This window comes from Lycorma delicatula, chromosome 2 (assembly GCF_047948215.1).
Source record: "Lycorma delicatula isolate Av1 chromosome 2, ASM4794821v1, whole genome shotgun sequence".
NCBI classification, from domain to species: Eukaryota; Metazoa; Arthropoda; class Insecta; order Hemiptera; family Fulgoridae; genus Lycorma; species Lycorma delicatula.
The window spans coordinates 138,382,876-138,397,424 of NC_134456.1; the positions used below are offsets into that span (position 1 = coordinate 138,382,876).

At 29.3% G+C, this 14,549-nt stretch overlaps 1 protein-coding gene across 1 annotated transcript in view; it reads right to left on the bottom strand.

Annotated features, from left to right (window-relative positions):
• LOC142319957 (uncharacterized) overlaps positions 1-14,549 on the bottom strand; it is a 34,590-nt gene that overhangs the window by 7,903 nt on the left and 12,138 nt on the right. Inside the window, exons 3-4 of the mRNA XM_075357634.1 lie at positions 9,321-9,433; positions 1,296-3,860 (exon numbers count right to left, since the gene is read on the bottom strand). Coding sequence (XP_075213749.1) covers positions 1,296-3,860; positions 9,321-9,433 — 2,678 coding nt within the window. The remainder of the gene's footprint in view (positions 1-1,295; positions 3,861-9,320; positions 9,434-14,549) is intronic.

Here is a 14,549-nt window from a genome sequence, read left to right on the forward strand (position 1 = left end):
CCACAAGGTATTACTAGTTCAGAGGATGAATGAGGATGATATGTATAAATGTGAATGAGGTGTAGTCTTGTGCAGTCTGAGGTCGTCCCTTCCTGATATGTACGGTTAATTGAAACCCAACCACCAAATAACATGGTATCCATATCTAGTATTCAACTGAACCAGTTGAATGCCATTTTTTAACTAAATCATGTATGTTATTCTTCGCTGGAATACAGGCATTTGGAAATTTTTCTACAAATACTTGATGTGATTCTTCAAACGATCCAGAACAACTATAGCTACGATTTTGGATCATTTTGAAGAAAGGACTAACAACTATAAGCCTCAACTATAGCTATCCTCTCCTGGATTGAATAAGGCATTTTACACAAACACAACTGCACTCACAATACTGCACTGCAACAAAACATATACTGGACTAACAAGTAACCATCTGACAAACAGGAACAACAATCAGTAGTAACATACACATCCACTAGTCACGTGAGTCTTTCATAAATAATGTTGGGTAGCGGTTTTATTATCGGTTCGGTTTTATGTTGCTCGCTCTTTATATGTTAATTTAACGTAATATGATCAGTATCATTAAATTCTGTTTATTACATTTATATACATATATAAATCTACCTGAAAGTGGTTTTTAATTTTCTATTTGTCAGTTCTATGAAGAACAGCAAAGGGCAGAATTTACATTAAAGTTTTGTTATCTACTAGCAGATTGTAATAACAGAAAAATAATTAATTTACAACTATTACAATAATTTTACAACTACTGTCGAAGATTTAGACATATCAAGTGAATGGATTTCACATCCAATTGAAAGTGTTAATGCAAATATTTGAAAATGTATGGAAAAAGTTTGACTCCATCTCAGTATTTTCCATTGTATTAGGATGCACATTATTCAAGTGAAGAGACATTGAAAGAAAACATTAGATTTTAAAGCATATTTTTGTAAAAACTGTGTTAAAATACTCTTCCTCAAAACAATTACATATGTAAAATGTAATCAGGGTTATATTTACAGGGTCATTAAATGATGTTATATTGCATGTAAAGAGTAAAATTCTAACTGACCTCGGAAAAGATAGATTGATGATATTAAGTTGTGCCTAGCAGAAATTTGTCTCAAATGTAATTAAAAAATTATAAGCAATCAATTTTGGAATTTAGACCAGTTAAAAGTAAAAAAAATTCATTGTAAATTTTTAAAACCAAAAATTAGAAAAACACAAGAGATTTAAAATAAAGAAATTTTCTAATTTAACTAAAACTGAAAATTGATACTTACTTAGACTTTTCATCTTGAAGTTTCTTGAGTTGTTCTTTTAACTGGTCCACCTCTTCAGTTATTTTACAACTGTATAATTTATACTCATTCTTTCTATTTTCCATTTTATTGTATGAATCACTCAATCCATTATTCTTATTCATTTCATTTTTAATTTGCTGTTCCAGTTCTTGTATTTTTGCTTCATATTCATTTCTTGATTTCACTAACTCCGCTTCCAAATTATTTTTAGTTTCCATAAGTTCATCGACCTTCTTTTCTCTGGCATCAATATTATCACAGAGTAATACAATTTCTTCTTTTAAACTGGTAACAGCATCTTCAAATTTTGGCACGTCAAATTCTGATTGTAACTTTTCCATCTCTTTTGTACGGTTGCAAAGTTCTGATGACATTTCCTCTACTCTTGCATTCAATTCATCCACTTTTAATTTTGTACATTCATTTACACTTTCCAAATCATTTATATATTCCTGCATAGTCTGTAATTGTACTCTTTGTTCAGTATTTTCTTTTTCAGTCATAATTTTTATTTCTTCAGCTTTTTTCAAAAGTTCTTCCAAATTATCAATTTTAGTCGAAAGTTCCAATATTAATTGGGCTTTTTCTATGTTTTCTTTTTGTAATTTTTCTTCAAGTTCATGTTTATTTTCTTCATGTTTATTTAAAATTTCAGATAATCTTAAACATTCTTCTTTCTCTAAATTAACAGTTTCTGTCATTTTTTGTAATTCTTCTTTAAGACTGGAACATTTACACGATAATTCTTCATTATCTGCTAGCACAGCCTTTAGCTGATCTTCTGCTATCATTTTTTCCTCTTCTGTTTGAGAAAGAAGTGATGCTAATTCCGAACCGCGTTCTTTTTCGAGTACTATTTCAGATATTAATTCATCAACATATTTTTCATTATCTTTATGTGTTTCTCTTACTTCTTTTTCTAAATCTTCGATATGCTGCATCTTTTGCTCCAGCCTGTACTTCAGATCGTTATTTTCATTACTAATTGAAATTAACGATAATGTTTGCAATTCCATGTTATGCTTAATCATTTTAATTTCCTTTTCTTTATTATCCATTTCGGCCAACATATTTTCAACGTGTTTAGAAATAGTTTTAACAGCTTCACTACTGGCTTCTAATTTTTCCACTAAATTTTCTATTTGCTTTTCTTTTACTATATTATCTGAAGTCAAGCCATTTATTTGAGCTGTTGCCTTTTGAGCGCACTCGCTTTGGTGATCAAGCTTTTCAACTAATTCATTCATATGCTGTTCTTGATCTACTTGTATTTGCTGTAATTTTTTAATCATGTCACATTTTTCTTTATAATTATCATCCAAAATATCGTACAGACTTTTCTGGGCATTCATTCTTTCAGAAAATTCTTCTTCAGTTTCAGTTAATTTCATTTTAAGTTGAACTATTTCCATGTTGAACTGTTCCGTTTTGTTCTTTATATTTGTAATATACACTTCTGATTCTTTCAGTCTATTACGATAATAATCTATTTCACCGACCAGCATATCTATTGTTCTTTGTTTCTCTTCAACTGTTTCTAGAAGAGATTTTGTTTCTTCCGCTGCTTTTATTCTATAACTATCAACTTTAGCTGTTAACTGCATCTTTATTTCTTCAACATCTCTGATTATTTCACTTTCTAAATATTTCATACTTTCTCTTAAATTTATTATTTCCATAACCAAATTCTCAGCCTTACTTTCCAAAAGCAATTTTTGTTTTTCTAAATCACTTTGTACTGAATTTAAACGTTCCACTTCTGATTCACTTTCATACAATCTTTTACTTAAAGCTTCGATTGTTTTACGATGTTCCATTGTAGCAACATGAAAATTTTTACAAGTTTGTTTACTTCTAGTTAATTCCTCATCAAGTTTAAACAATTGTCCTTCCAAATTTTTAATAATATCATTAGAATCCTTTAATGATTTTTTTTGTTCCAAATTACACGCTTTTAATTCATCTCTTTCATCATTTAGCGCAGTCAAATCTTTAAGTACATCTTCTACTTTTTTATGATTTTCTTCCATTTCTTTATTAAATTCTTCCAGTTCCTTATTAAATTCAGATTCCACATCATGAACTTTATTTATGGCATCTTCAACTTTAGAATTAATATCGATAAGCTGTTTTTTCATTTCTTCACAACATTCATCTAATTTAACTTTAAAATCAACTTCCATTTCCATTTTATAAATATCGAATTCGGCTTCAATACCTTTAATTTTTTCATTGTCGGATAATTTCATAGATTCTATCATTGATGTACTTTCTGTAACTATTTTATCTAATTCAACATTACGTTTTTCTTTTTCTTCAACAATTTCTTTTTTCAATTCATTTATTTCATCGTTTAAATTTTGTACTTCTTCATGATGTAATATCTCTGTAATTTTACATTTTTCATTAACCTTTTCCTGTTCCTTTGTCGCATTAAGTCGTACTTCATCCAATTCCTCATTTAGTTTTTGTATTTCATCATTTTTCTGTTGAAGTTGTGTAGTTAAAATGTAATAATCTGTTTTCAGTCTGCACGATTCATTACTGTAGATAAATAAAAATTAAAACATTAAATAGGTTAATAATTTTTTTAAAGTTTTATTTTTGTAATTTAATTTTTTGTATGAAAGTAAGTAAAATAATTATATGTCAAAAAAATGATGATTTGGCACTTAAAACATACTATTGTGCTATAATTAAACAGTAATAACATTATAAGTGGAGGTGATGAATTTACAACCTGTAAAGTAAAATTGTAATACCTAACTGATTTATTTATTCCCGTATGTATGAGGGCAAGTCAAAAATTATTTACACTTTTTATTCTATAATTTATTTACAAAAATGTAGGAGTTCAATTTATACATCATTTTTTTTATATAGTCATCATCCTTGACAATGCACTATGTTTAGCTTACCACAAACTTGCACATTCCTTTCAAGAAGGTTTTCGATTGGTTGCAAAGTCACTTTTGCACTGCTTCCTGCCTGTCTGTGGAAAATCAACAACCTCACAAAGCATCCTTCAGTGACCCTGAACAGATGAAAGTGAGAAGGAGCAAGATCTGTGTCACAGGGAAGATGTTCCAGTACCTCAAAATTCAACTTTGTTTGAACAGTCTGGCAAGCCATGTGCAGGTGGACATTGCATTGTCACGTAACACACTTTCTTTGGCAACAGACTTTACAGAAGCTGAACTCGACATGGATGATTTGATGAACAGAACCACGACTGATGTACAAAGACACTACATCATCATGGTAGCTCACCTATTTGTCAGAACCACCTCTTGAGCTTGCTGAACCTTGTCATCGTGGTGGAGGTTTACAAGCTTCAGTCCCTTTCACACCCTCAGACCACAGAAATTGGATCACTGCTTGCTGTTATCTTTAGTACAAACTACTAGTGGAGCGGACGTGTTTAAACTGTAATACCCGAAAGGCAAATGATGCAATAAGGATCAAATTTCACACATGTAACTGCAGTTTTACTAACGCTAAGCAGACACGTACAGAAGGCAGTATGATAACCATAAAGATGTGTTATGATGAAAGTGTAAATTTTTGTCTCGCCCTTGTACAAGAATTACACTAATTATAATAAACATTAATGATGGCATGAATTATTGTCATCATCTTTACATATGAAAAATGTCAACCCTACAGACATTTGAACCTAGAAATTGTAAGATCAAAGATAAAGATGCTACTGCTCCACTAATTTTAATTAATACTATTCAATTATCCACACTCACTATTATTATATAATTAAACATGTATGTATAAGTTTTCACAATTTTGTCTGAATTAAAAAAAAATAAACACAGAAACAAAGGTTAATAGAATTTATTAAATTTTTAATGGCACATTTATAGCCCTCACAGTACTATGCCTTCTTGATCTAGTATCATTGCATTTATAAGAATCCATATGTAATATTTTAACCTTAATTTATGTACTGAACGATATGATAATTTATGAGAAGGTTGGCTGAAATGTAATGAACATAAGAACGTAGTGGGAGAACAAACTGTTGCACAAAGCAACAGTTACAGCCATCTTGTAAAATTTTATCCTCCTATTACTAACATTCCAAAATATGTTGACCCGTGCACTCTCATTTTCCATCAATTCCCATTGTTATGAACTTGAATACGCCTGAATATCAACATATCTTAAACAATGTGCAGTGAATGCATTTTAAAAAAGTGAAGCTAGTGACATTCATTGTTGTCTAAAAGCTGTTACAATGAGAAAACTGTTGATCGAAGTACTGTGAGTAGGTGGGCAATAAAATGTCACGCATCAGAAGCTGGTAAAGCAAATATTGAGGATGAACCTTGCATTGACAGTGTTCTGGGATTCCAAACATTTGTATGTGATTGACTACCTGAAAGCTGGGTCAACTGTAAATTCTGTGCAATACATTAAAACACCTTAAGAGATGTGTTTGTCATGTTCAACAATCCATGGAGTCACAATAATACTAGACTCCAAAAAACATCACAAACTGCTGAGGCTCTTAAGTTGATATTTGAACCTAATTTCACACCTTCCTTACTCATCCGATTTGGCACTCTGTTATATTCAGTTCTTTCCACAATTAAGGAGAAATGTTAAGTGTATTCATTTTATCAGAGATTATGAACTGTGATGGGGAATGTCAATCACAGAGGATGTGGTTGTGGATCAGGGAAAGATCGCCAGCAATCTTCATTGATGGAATAAGAAAACCAGTTTATTATTGTGAGAAATAAATGTAGCTGTAACGGTGACTATGATGAAGAAAAATAAATATAAGTTTTTGTAGTAAATAAGATGTACTTTTATGCCATATCTGATTCATTTGACTATCTCTTTGACTGATTACATTACATTTCCTATATTTAAATAAGTTAATCTTTTTTTAAAAACTGTATTTGTATAAAATTTATTGAGACAATTTTTCACATTTTATCTACCTAATTAAAAAATTATTAATAACAAGGAAAGCATAATATATTCTGGTTCTGGTTTTGAGTTAATGTGAAGTACACATTTGTATGATGAGTCATTCTTGGCAACATTGCTGCCAAGAGTGACTCTTTTGCCAGTTTGGCAAAAGAGTCACTCTTTGCCAGTTTGGCAAAAAGTTGCCAAACTGAAAATTGATGAGGATATTACTAATATCCTTGTTATGTCATGTAGTGCCAAAATAAAATGGCAGAAAGTGTTAGGGGAAATTGCCTACATCTTAATCATCTGACCTTTAAAAGATAATACATTAAGTAATCCATTAATGGTAACATGAACAATGATTTTCATTAAAAAATCTATTTTTAAATTATTCTTTAATTTGTAAAATTTCTTGAGCAGATTTACATTTTCTATGCATCACACCCTATAGTTACAAGTTAGTAGTCGGGTGATAGGTACAAAATATTTTTGAGTGAATTGCATTTAAAAGATAATGATGGCTATGGTTTCAACAACATGGTGGAAGAATATAACATCATACTGTGTGACTATCTAGATATTTTACAATGTTTCCTCAGATAAATTTCTGAGGATTTGAATCTCCTTTTCTGAAACTAATTAAATGTAAAACTTTATGAAAAGCAAACAAAATTAATTAAAAAACAGAAAAGTATTGCTATGTAAATCAAATAGGTAGCACACGTTTCATAATTTAAAGAATGTATTTTCAACAAATGTACAAATTTGCCTAATGTTTAAGAGTAAAATATATAAAACAGTATTATCTACAGTTTTACATTTGTAAAAATAAAATACCAATTAAAACTGAGACAATAAATACATGAAACATTTTTGGCAAAACATTTTATATAGATTATAACTCTACATCATTAAATATATAAATTATCTACTGATGTCTAATAGTAATTTCTTTCATATTTACAATTAAGAAAAACTTAAGAAAAAAATTTAATGAAAGACTAAACTATGTAAGTATGTAAGAATTATGTAAAAAATATATTAGGCTCTTTGAGAAAAATGTTGATGCAGGACTTATGGTGACCACACCTCCCCACAACTTTGATAAAATGTAACCAAAATTAAATGGCATCAATTGTATTCAGAAGTCATCATACAAAATTTCATAAAAATCAATTAGTTTGAATATAACAAGCAAACCAATAACAGACGAAAAAGAAAAAAGGTGTGGGTTATCCCTCATTCATAAAGAAAATTGCCCATATATGCAACCAAAGTGACATAATAACATAATGAAATCATCTAAATAGTACACAAATGTGACTGAATCCAAAAACACCAAAAAAGAAAAAGTGTTTTCCCCTACCTCTAAGGTGGTACAGGGCATTCAACTTAAGAGGCCCCCCCCCTCACTCAGTAGTTTATATTAAATGCATATTTTTGTTAAAATGCTTATATTGGTGTTAGATGGGTAAAATAATGTGGAAGATATTTGTAAAACTGCAGCTGTAGTGAAGAGGACTGTTTATTGCCTCCACATTTGAGTATTGCCAGTCTGTGTCGAGCAACTGTTTGAACAAGGCTGCATAATATATTGTTTGTTAAAATGTGGTTAACTGTTGAAGAACATGTATTCGTGAAGAAAACTTATTTAGAGACAAAATCTCATGTTGTGTGTCAGTAAACATTCAGGGAGAAAACTGAAAAGTAAAAGTAATTCATTGAAAGGTGTTATTCAGAAGTTAGCAAAAAATTTTATGAAACATGTATGAAATTACTCTAGAAATGCGCTGACACTGGTCAGTTTTAATGACAAGGTCGTACAGGATATTAAAGCAACAGTTACAAAATCTCCTCATCTTTGCAAAGATTAAGCCAGAAAAAACATTTCACTAGGTTTAGCCCACACTGCAATTAGAATGCTGAAATGTTATCTGTATAGAATGAAGGATTTCCTTGAGCTGACTAATGCTGATTATGCTAAAATGGTTCAAAAACTTCATTAGAGACAACATTGGCATTTTAGATCAAGTGTTTTTCAGAGATTAAGCATAGTTTCACCTCGGTGAATATGTTAATAGTCAGAACTAATGGACCTGCACATTTTCTTTGAATCTCCTCTACATCTACAAAAAATAGCCATATGATATGCAGTTTTAAGGCGATGAATAATAGGACTATTGTTTTCAGAAAAAACTGTGGATAATGCCGCCTACCAAACAAATTATCTAACAGTTATCCTTTTGCCTTACTGCAAAAGGATGAGCATGACTGGTGGTTGTAACAGGACAGTGCCACTTGTGCAGTTTGCTCTACTATGGAGATGCTACAGGATTTTTTTTAGTGGAAGAATCATTTTTAAAGGACTGTGGCCACCAAGATCCGTTAATCTGACTAGTCCATACTTCTTTCTAGGGGGTTACTTAAAAGAAACTGTTTATAACAGCAATCCATACACCCTGCAGGAATTGAAGACAAACATTACTAATGCCATCTAGGAAATAGATAGGGTACAACTAACAGAGTAGCCAGGAACACGGTCAAATGTGCTGACAAATGCGTTGAAGTGGATGGACATCATTTTCAACACCTGTAAATTTTATGCAAGTTAGCTGATAAGCCATTATTTATGGACTAAACTAAGAGACTGGGCCTCTTTAATGTTGAATATCTGAACATTCATTAGTTTAAATAAGTCTGAACACCCTGAGAAAGTATCTTAGCTACGTTAACGACGTTAAATTATGTGAAAATTTTTGAGATATTGGATACATAGTCTGTATTTCTCTGCTCCTTTGACTGATTATAACCAAAATTAAATAGGGTCTGTACCCCAAACACAAGAATCATTTTAATCTGTCCATCCAGTTTGGAGATATCAAGCAAAAAACAGGTCAACACACATTCTTCTGGAATTTTTCAAATCTAAAATTTGACCCGGTTAGCACACTTTCCCTTATATAATACACAATATAAATATTTAGACAGAAGAGTAAAAATATAAACAAAGAAAAATTTCAAAGTATTACTTCACAATGAAACTACAATTAGTTTTTTTACAATACTTACGTAGGTGTGAACGATTCATTAACAAGATTTCTTCTTACATTTATACTAGATCCAGTTATATTATTAGCTGGTACAGATTTTGGTGTTTTCAAATAACTTCTCTTTAATTGGGGCTGAAAATAAGACGATAAATACAATGTTTAAAAAGACAGAATAAAATACAATTATTATTAAAAAATATCCATGAGCATTTAACATAATTTTAAAAAATCCAGCAAAGGGTTGCACAATTTTCCCGACTTTGTCTCTACAGATATTTATTTGAAATATCCAATAGAGTATTTAGTTAGACAATGACTTAGTTATGAAATTTTATGTACAATTGCAAAAAAGATTGAAATGTTAGTAAAAATATTTGGGTCCAATTTAAACGCCTTTGATCAAATGATTTACCTTAAAAATGATACAATGTTGAAAGTATAATTGAGGAAAAAACCAAATTTTTAGTAAAACATTTTGGGTCCCAGTTGATTCCTTTGACTGAATGTTTTTATTATTATTAAAATTATACTATATTTGAAGTATAAACAATATAATTAAAAAAAAAATCAACCTTTTTAGTAAAAAAAAAAAATGTTGATCCCATTTGATTCCCCATGTATAGAAGAAATTTTTTGAGCCTTTTTTCAAGGAATTTATGTTAAGCCAGACTGGAGATATAATTCAAATATAGGCCAACACACACTTACTTCCATGATCATACACCTTCTGGAATTCTATTAACTTTTTGTTTATCTTTGGATTAAGAGAATCTTGAAACATTGTTGACCTTTACAAAACCCTGATACCCAAAGATTTTGCTGATCACTGTAGTTTCCTTTACAGCTATGTAGCTGCAGCCAGGAAAGTAAAAGTATGGTGTAAACATGTTTACAGATTTAAAAATGATGGCCAAGCCAATTTTTTAATGTTTTTTTTTATTTTGGCAATCATTTAGTTTTATTAGCTAAAATGTTGTCTTTCATTATAAACAAAATGACACTTCAGCCAGATTTCATCTCCACCACTAATAAAATTACTAAACTAAAATAATTTAATTTAACAAGTTAAAATAAATAAACATTAGAAATTAATATTAAATTTAATTGTCTTGCATGATCATCTGATCTAAAGGATGATAGATTTCTATTTCTGTGGACACCTAAAAAATATGGCTTATATTACATCAAAAATATTTTCAACCATAACTGCTTAAGAAAGTCTTAACATAGCAGTTTTACAAACCTATAAGCGGTTTTTTAAACAGCGAGACAAACATTAAATCTTTGGTTACTGGAGTGTATTGCCTGCCACTAACAGAGAACATTTTGAATATTTGCTCTAGGAAAATTGAAAGTGAAAATGACATGCAATTATTTATATTTAATGTTTGTACGGTTTAAATTTATAACTCTGTTCAAATTTCAATAAATTTGCTGTTTATTGTAATTTTAATTTTCTTTTTTCTCTTTTTCTTTCCTAATGTAAATGTTTTAATCTGTTCAACTAGTGAACAATAAGCAACCACCCCTCCACAAAGGCCACTGAGATGAGGATAATAGGTATAACTTGTAGATGAGGTGTAGTTTTGTACAAACTCAGGCTGACCATTCCTGAGATGTGTGGTTAATTGAACTCCATTAACCAAAGTACATCGCAGTATCCACTACCTAGTATTCAAGTCTATATGAAAGTGACTAACTTTTACTAGGATTTGAACCTCAGAAACCTTTGACTTTGAAAATCAGCTGTTTAGACAACTGATTTGAGTCATGTTTATCGTGATGGCATTGAATTTATTACATCCTACTCTTTTTCTACAATCATAAATAATCTTCACTCAGTCATTATTAAGAGTGGATCATATACGCATTAATAATTATTATTACAATTTATTTAATTATTTTCAAATAAATAAAAAGATTATTTTACAATTTAAATAATGTTTCACAAGTTAATTTATTTACAGTAAGTTTAATTAGTCATTACTTAGCAAGTATGATAAAAGAATTTAAGCTTATTCAAATTAACTTAATAATAGTAAGGGGTAAAAATGATATCATCAATTTTCTGTAATAACTTAGTTGTTTACCAATACTTTTTTTTTAAATAAGGTTCATTCTGTTTACAAAGAAAGTCTAACATTTTAGCTAATAAAATATATTTAGATAAAAATATTATTGATATATAAAAGAATAAAAAACCAGCAAAACAGCAAAGGCTGTCATTTGAAACTTTTGCATAAATGTGTTTATATCATAATTATTTATTTATTAGAGAAAGTTGGTCCAAACAAGTGTACCAAAAATTATGATTTTTCTACTACTTTGAGAAACAAATTTTTCTTTAAAATAAATAAAATTGGGGAAAGAAGAAAAATAAAACTGAAATCACCACCTTTTCATAGAACATATCTTGTTCCATTTTGATACGTAGAATCCGAAAATGAATAGCCAAGTATATGTTTTTGTTACATTCTGCAAATTTAAATATTAATTGTATATAAAAACATAATATTAACACAAGTCATGGAACAGTGTTATGCTTTTAATCAGCGATAGTACTCGAGCAGTGTAGTGGGAATAAGAATATTATTAGAAAATCTGATTTGTGCACTTTTATATTTTTATTGTAGTATATGTAAAATCTAAAGGCAGGTCCTCCCTACAAGCTGCCTCTACTTGCCTGCTCTACATCACTTCTATAACCAGGCATGCAGAACACATGCTACTGGTTGTAACAATAGTAAAATATCCAAATTATAAGATTAGTACTCATTATTTTATTATTGTTTATTTTACCATATTCATTTATTTTTACTATTATTTATTAATGCTACTGTATTAATTCATTTGAGCTACTATATAAATTATTTTGTACAAAATTATTTTACGTTTTACATTTATACAGTACAGTACGAATTAACGTTTTAATTAATTAATTTTATGTTAATTGTAGTATGAACTTAATACTTCTGCAGTATTCAGATTTTTTTAATAATAAATTTAATGATGATTTTAATTACATTACTTTTACTCACGTTTCTTTAACACTATTTATTTGTATTATTTTATACAATTTAATATTTTTATTTTGTAGTTTTGTAGGCCTATAAAGTTCAAAAGAATATTAGTTTTTTGAATAGAAAATTAAAAAAATAATTCAACACTTAAGCTACATAAATAATAAAAATAATTTGGACACTCTTCTCTGATAGGAACAGTAATAAACATTTTGGCAGAAAAATATATACTTTAAAAAACAGAAATTTTAGTCATATGACATTAAGATTCCTGTATAAAATTAATTACGATTAGAATTCTTCACTATCAGCAAGAACTATCACTGTCACTTTCATCTCTGTATTCATTATAAAAGATTGTATGTCACTTTCAGTAACAACATATTTACAAGTCCTGCTCTTGTAAAGAGGCAATAATCGTCAAAAGTCAGGTCTTTTTCTTAGGAAATGCATTTTTCGTAGAAATTTAATACATGATAATACAATATCTGCATGTTCTGTTAAGAAGCGCCAATAAAAAAATACAAATCATTACATTTCTTGTATTCATATCCCAATTTCTTCCTAACTTTCCACATAGATTTTATGCTTCTAGTAAAACCTATTTTCTCTTGTAAAATTGCACACACTTTCTCCCAATTTGGAAACTCACCACATTTGAAAAAGACTGTTATTGTATGACAAATACATTCCTGATCGAAATTGTCTAACATCAGTAGCCCAATTTTTATAAGACGTCTTCTAATTAGGAGATTCAAATGAAACTGAATTAGATATTGACATCACAAATTTCACTGATTACAGATGCAGCAGATAAACTCTTGCAGGCTTCGACACATATTCTTTGCACAAAGGTTGCATCTTTGCACACTGCAAAGGTTGCATGAGCAAGCAGTTGCTGTTGCTTCCTGGGTAGATGTAAATTTTTCATGAATAGTTGCTTCAGCTTTATTTCACAGATTTTTTCAGTTAACTATACACACTGAAAGTAATATTTTTTTTTGTCTTTGGATTGCTTTACCACTCATTATTGACTGGCAATGCCACTGATTCTATAGCGTGTGAACTGAATGAAAACTTTATATGTTCAACTAAAGAAGTTATATACAATATTTCACACTGAGGACTGTTGTATAATCACAGTAAATGATTCATTATAACGGATGACTGGTACGTACATCCTAATTAAAAATAATTTTTGTAAATAACTATGCCATGTCAAGGAAAATCATAACATTATATAAATAAACAACTCAATTCATACACTTTTATATTACATTATTGTTACTGTTTACTTATAACAAAACCTTGGTTTAACATATTTAAAAAAAAAAACCATATACTTATAAAAAATATATAAATAAATTCTTCATAAAAATCTTGAATAAGATATTAGCCATAAGTAATTTTATTTGTAATAACAAATTACCAGAAAATATTTTGTTACTATTTTAGTGACATCATAATTAGATTCAATGTAAGTCATTGTAAATTAGTTGATGCGACTTTTGGAATACACTACTTTGGCTGCTGGTGTGTTGAGAAGTCACAGAGTGAGAGCAATGGAGGGGATGCCATAGCATACAACTTACATATTACATATTGCCTTCGGATATTACACACACTATTATAATTATGTTGGTTAATTCAGCAAAGTAACATTTTATTGTTCAAAACAAGTAGAAATATAAACTAATAGGAGTACGTGAAAATAACAAAACGCTAAAGTAGTTTTGTTCACCATCCATTTTGTTTTTCTTATAAATATTTTTTCTTAAGACTAATATAATATGTTTCTTTTTCCATTTATTTCTAAAATAAGCACTAATTAATTGCTATTTCCATCTGACATACTGAATTTTATGCCTGCCAATCTTATATATTTACCAAAACAGACAATAGTTTTTCAAAGCCACAAAACATTACAGGTAAACTACTTAAGTATTTTTTCAGCTTGAGTTGATTATATTTAAAATATTCATGAAAATTTTGGTAATTATATGCAATTATGGACTTGTGTATGATTTTGATGAAATTTGGAATATAGTTTATTTTTTGAACCTAAGTTATCCATTACAAATTAAATTATTTGTCGGAATTGCCTTTTACTAGATTTAAGTTCCTCGTAAGTTATACAGTACCCTGACCAAAAATTTTATAATTACATATTGTACAAATAAAATAAACATTATTTTTATATTAAATAATTTTTATTGTATACAATTATG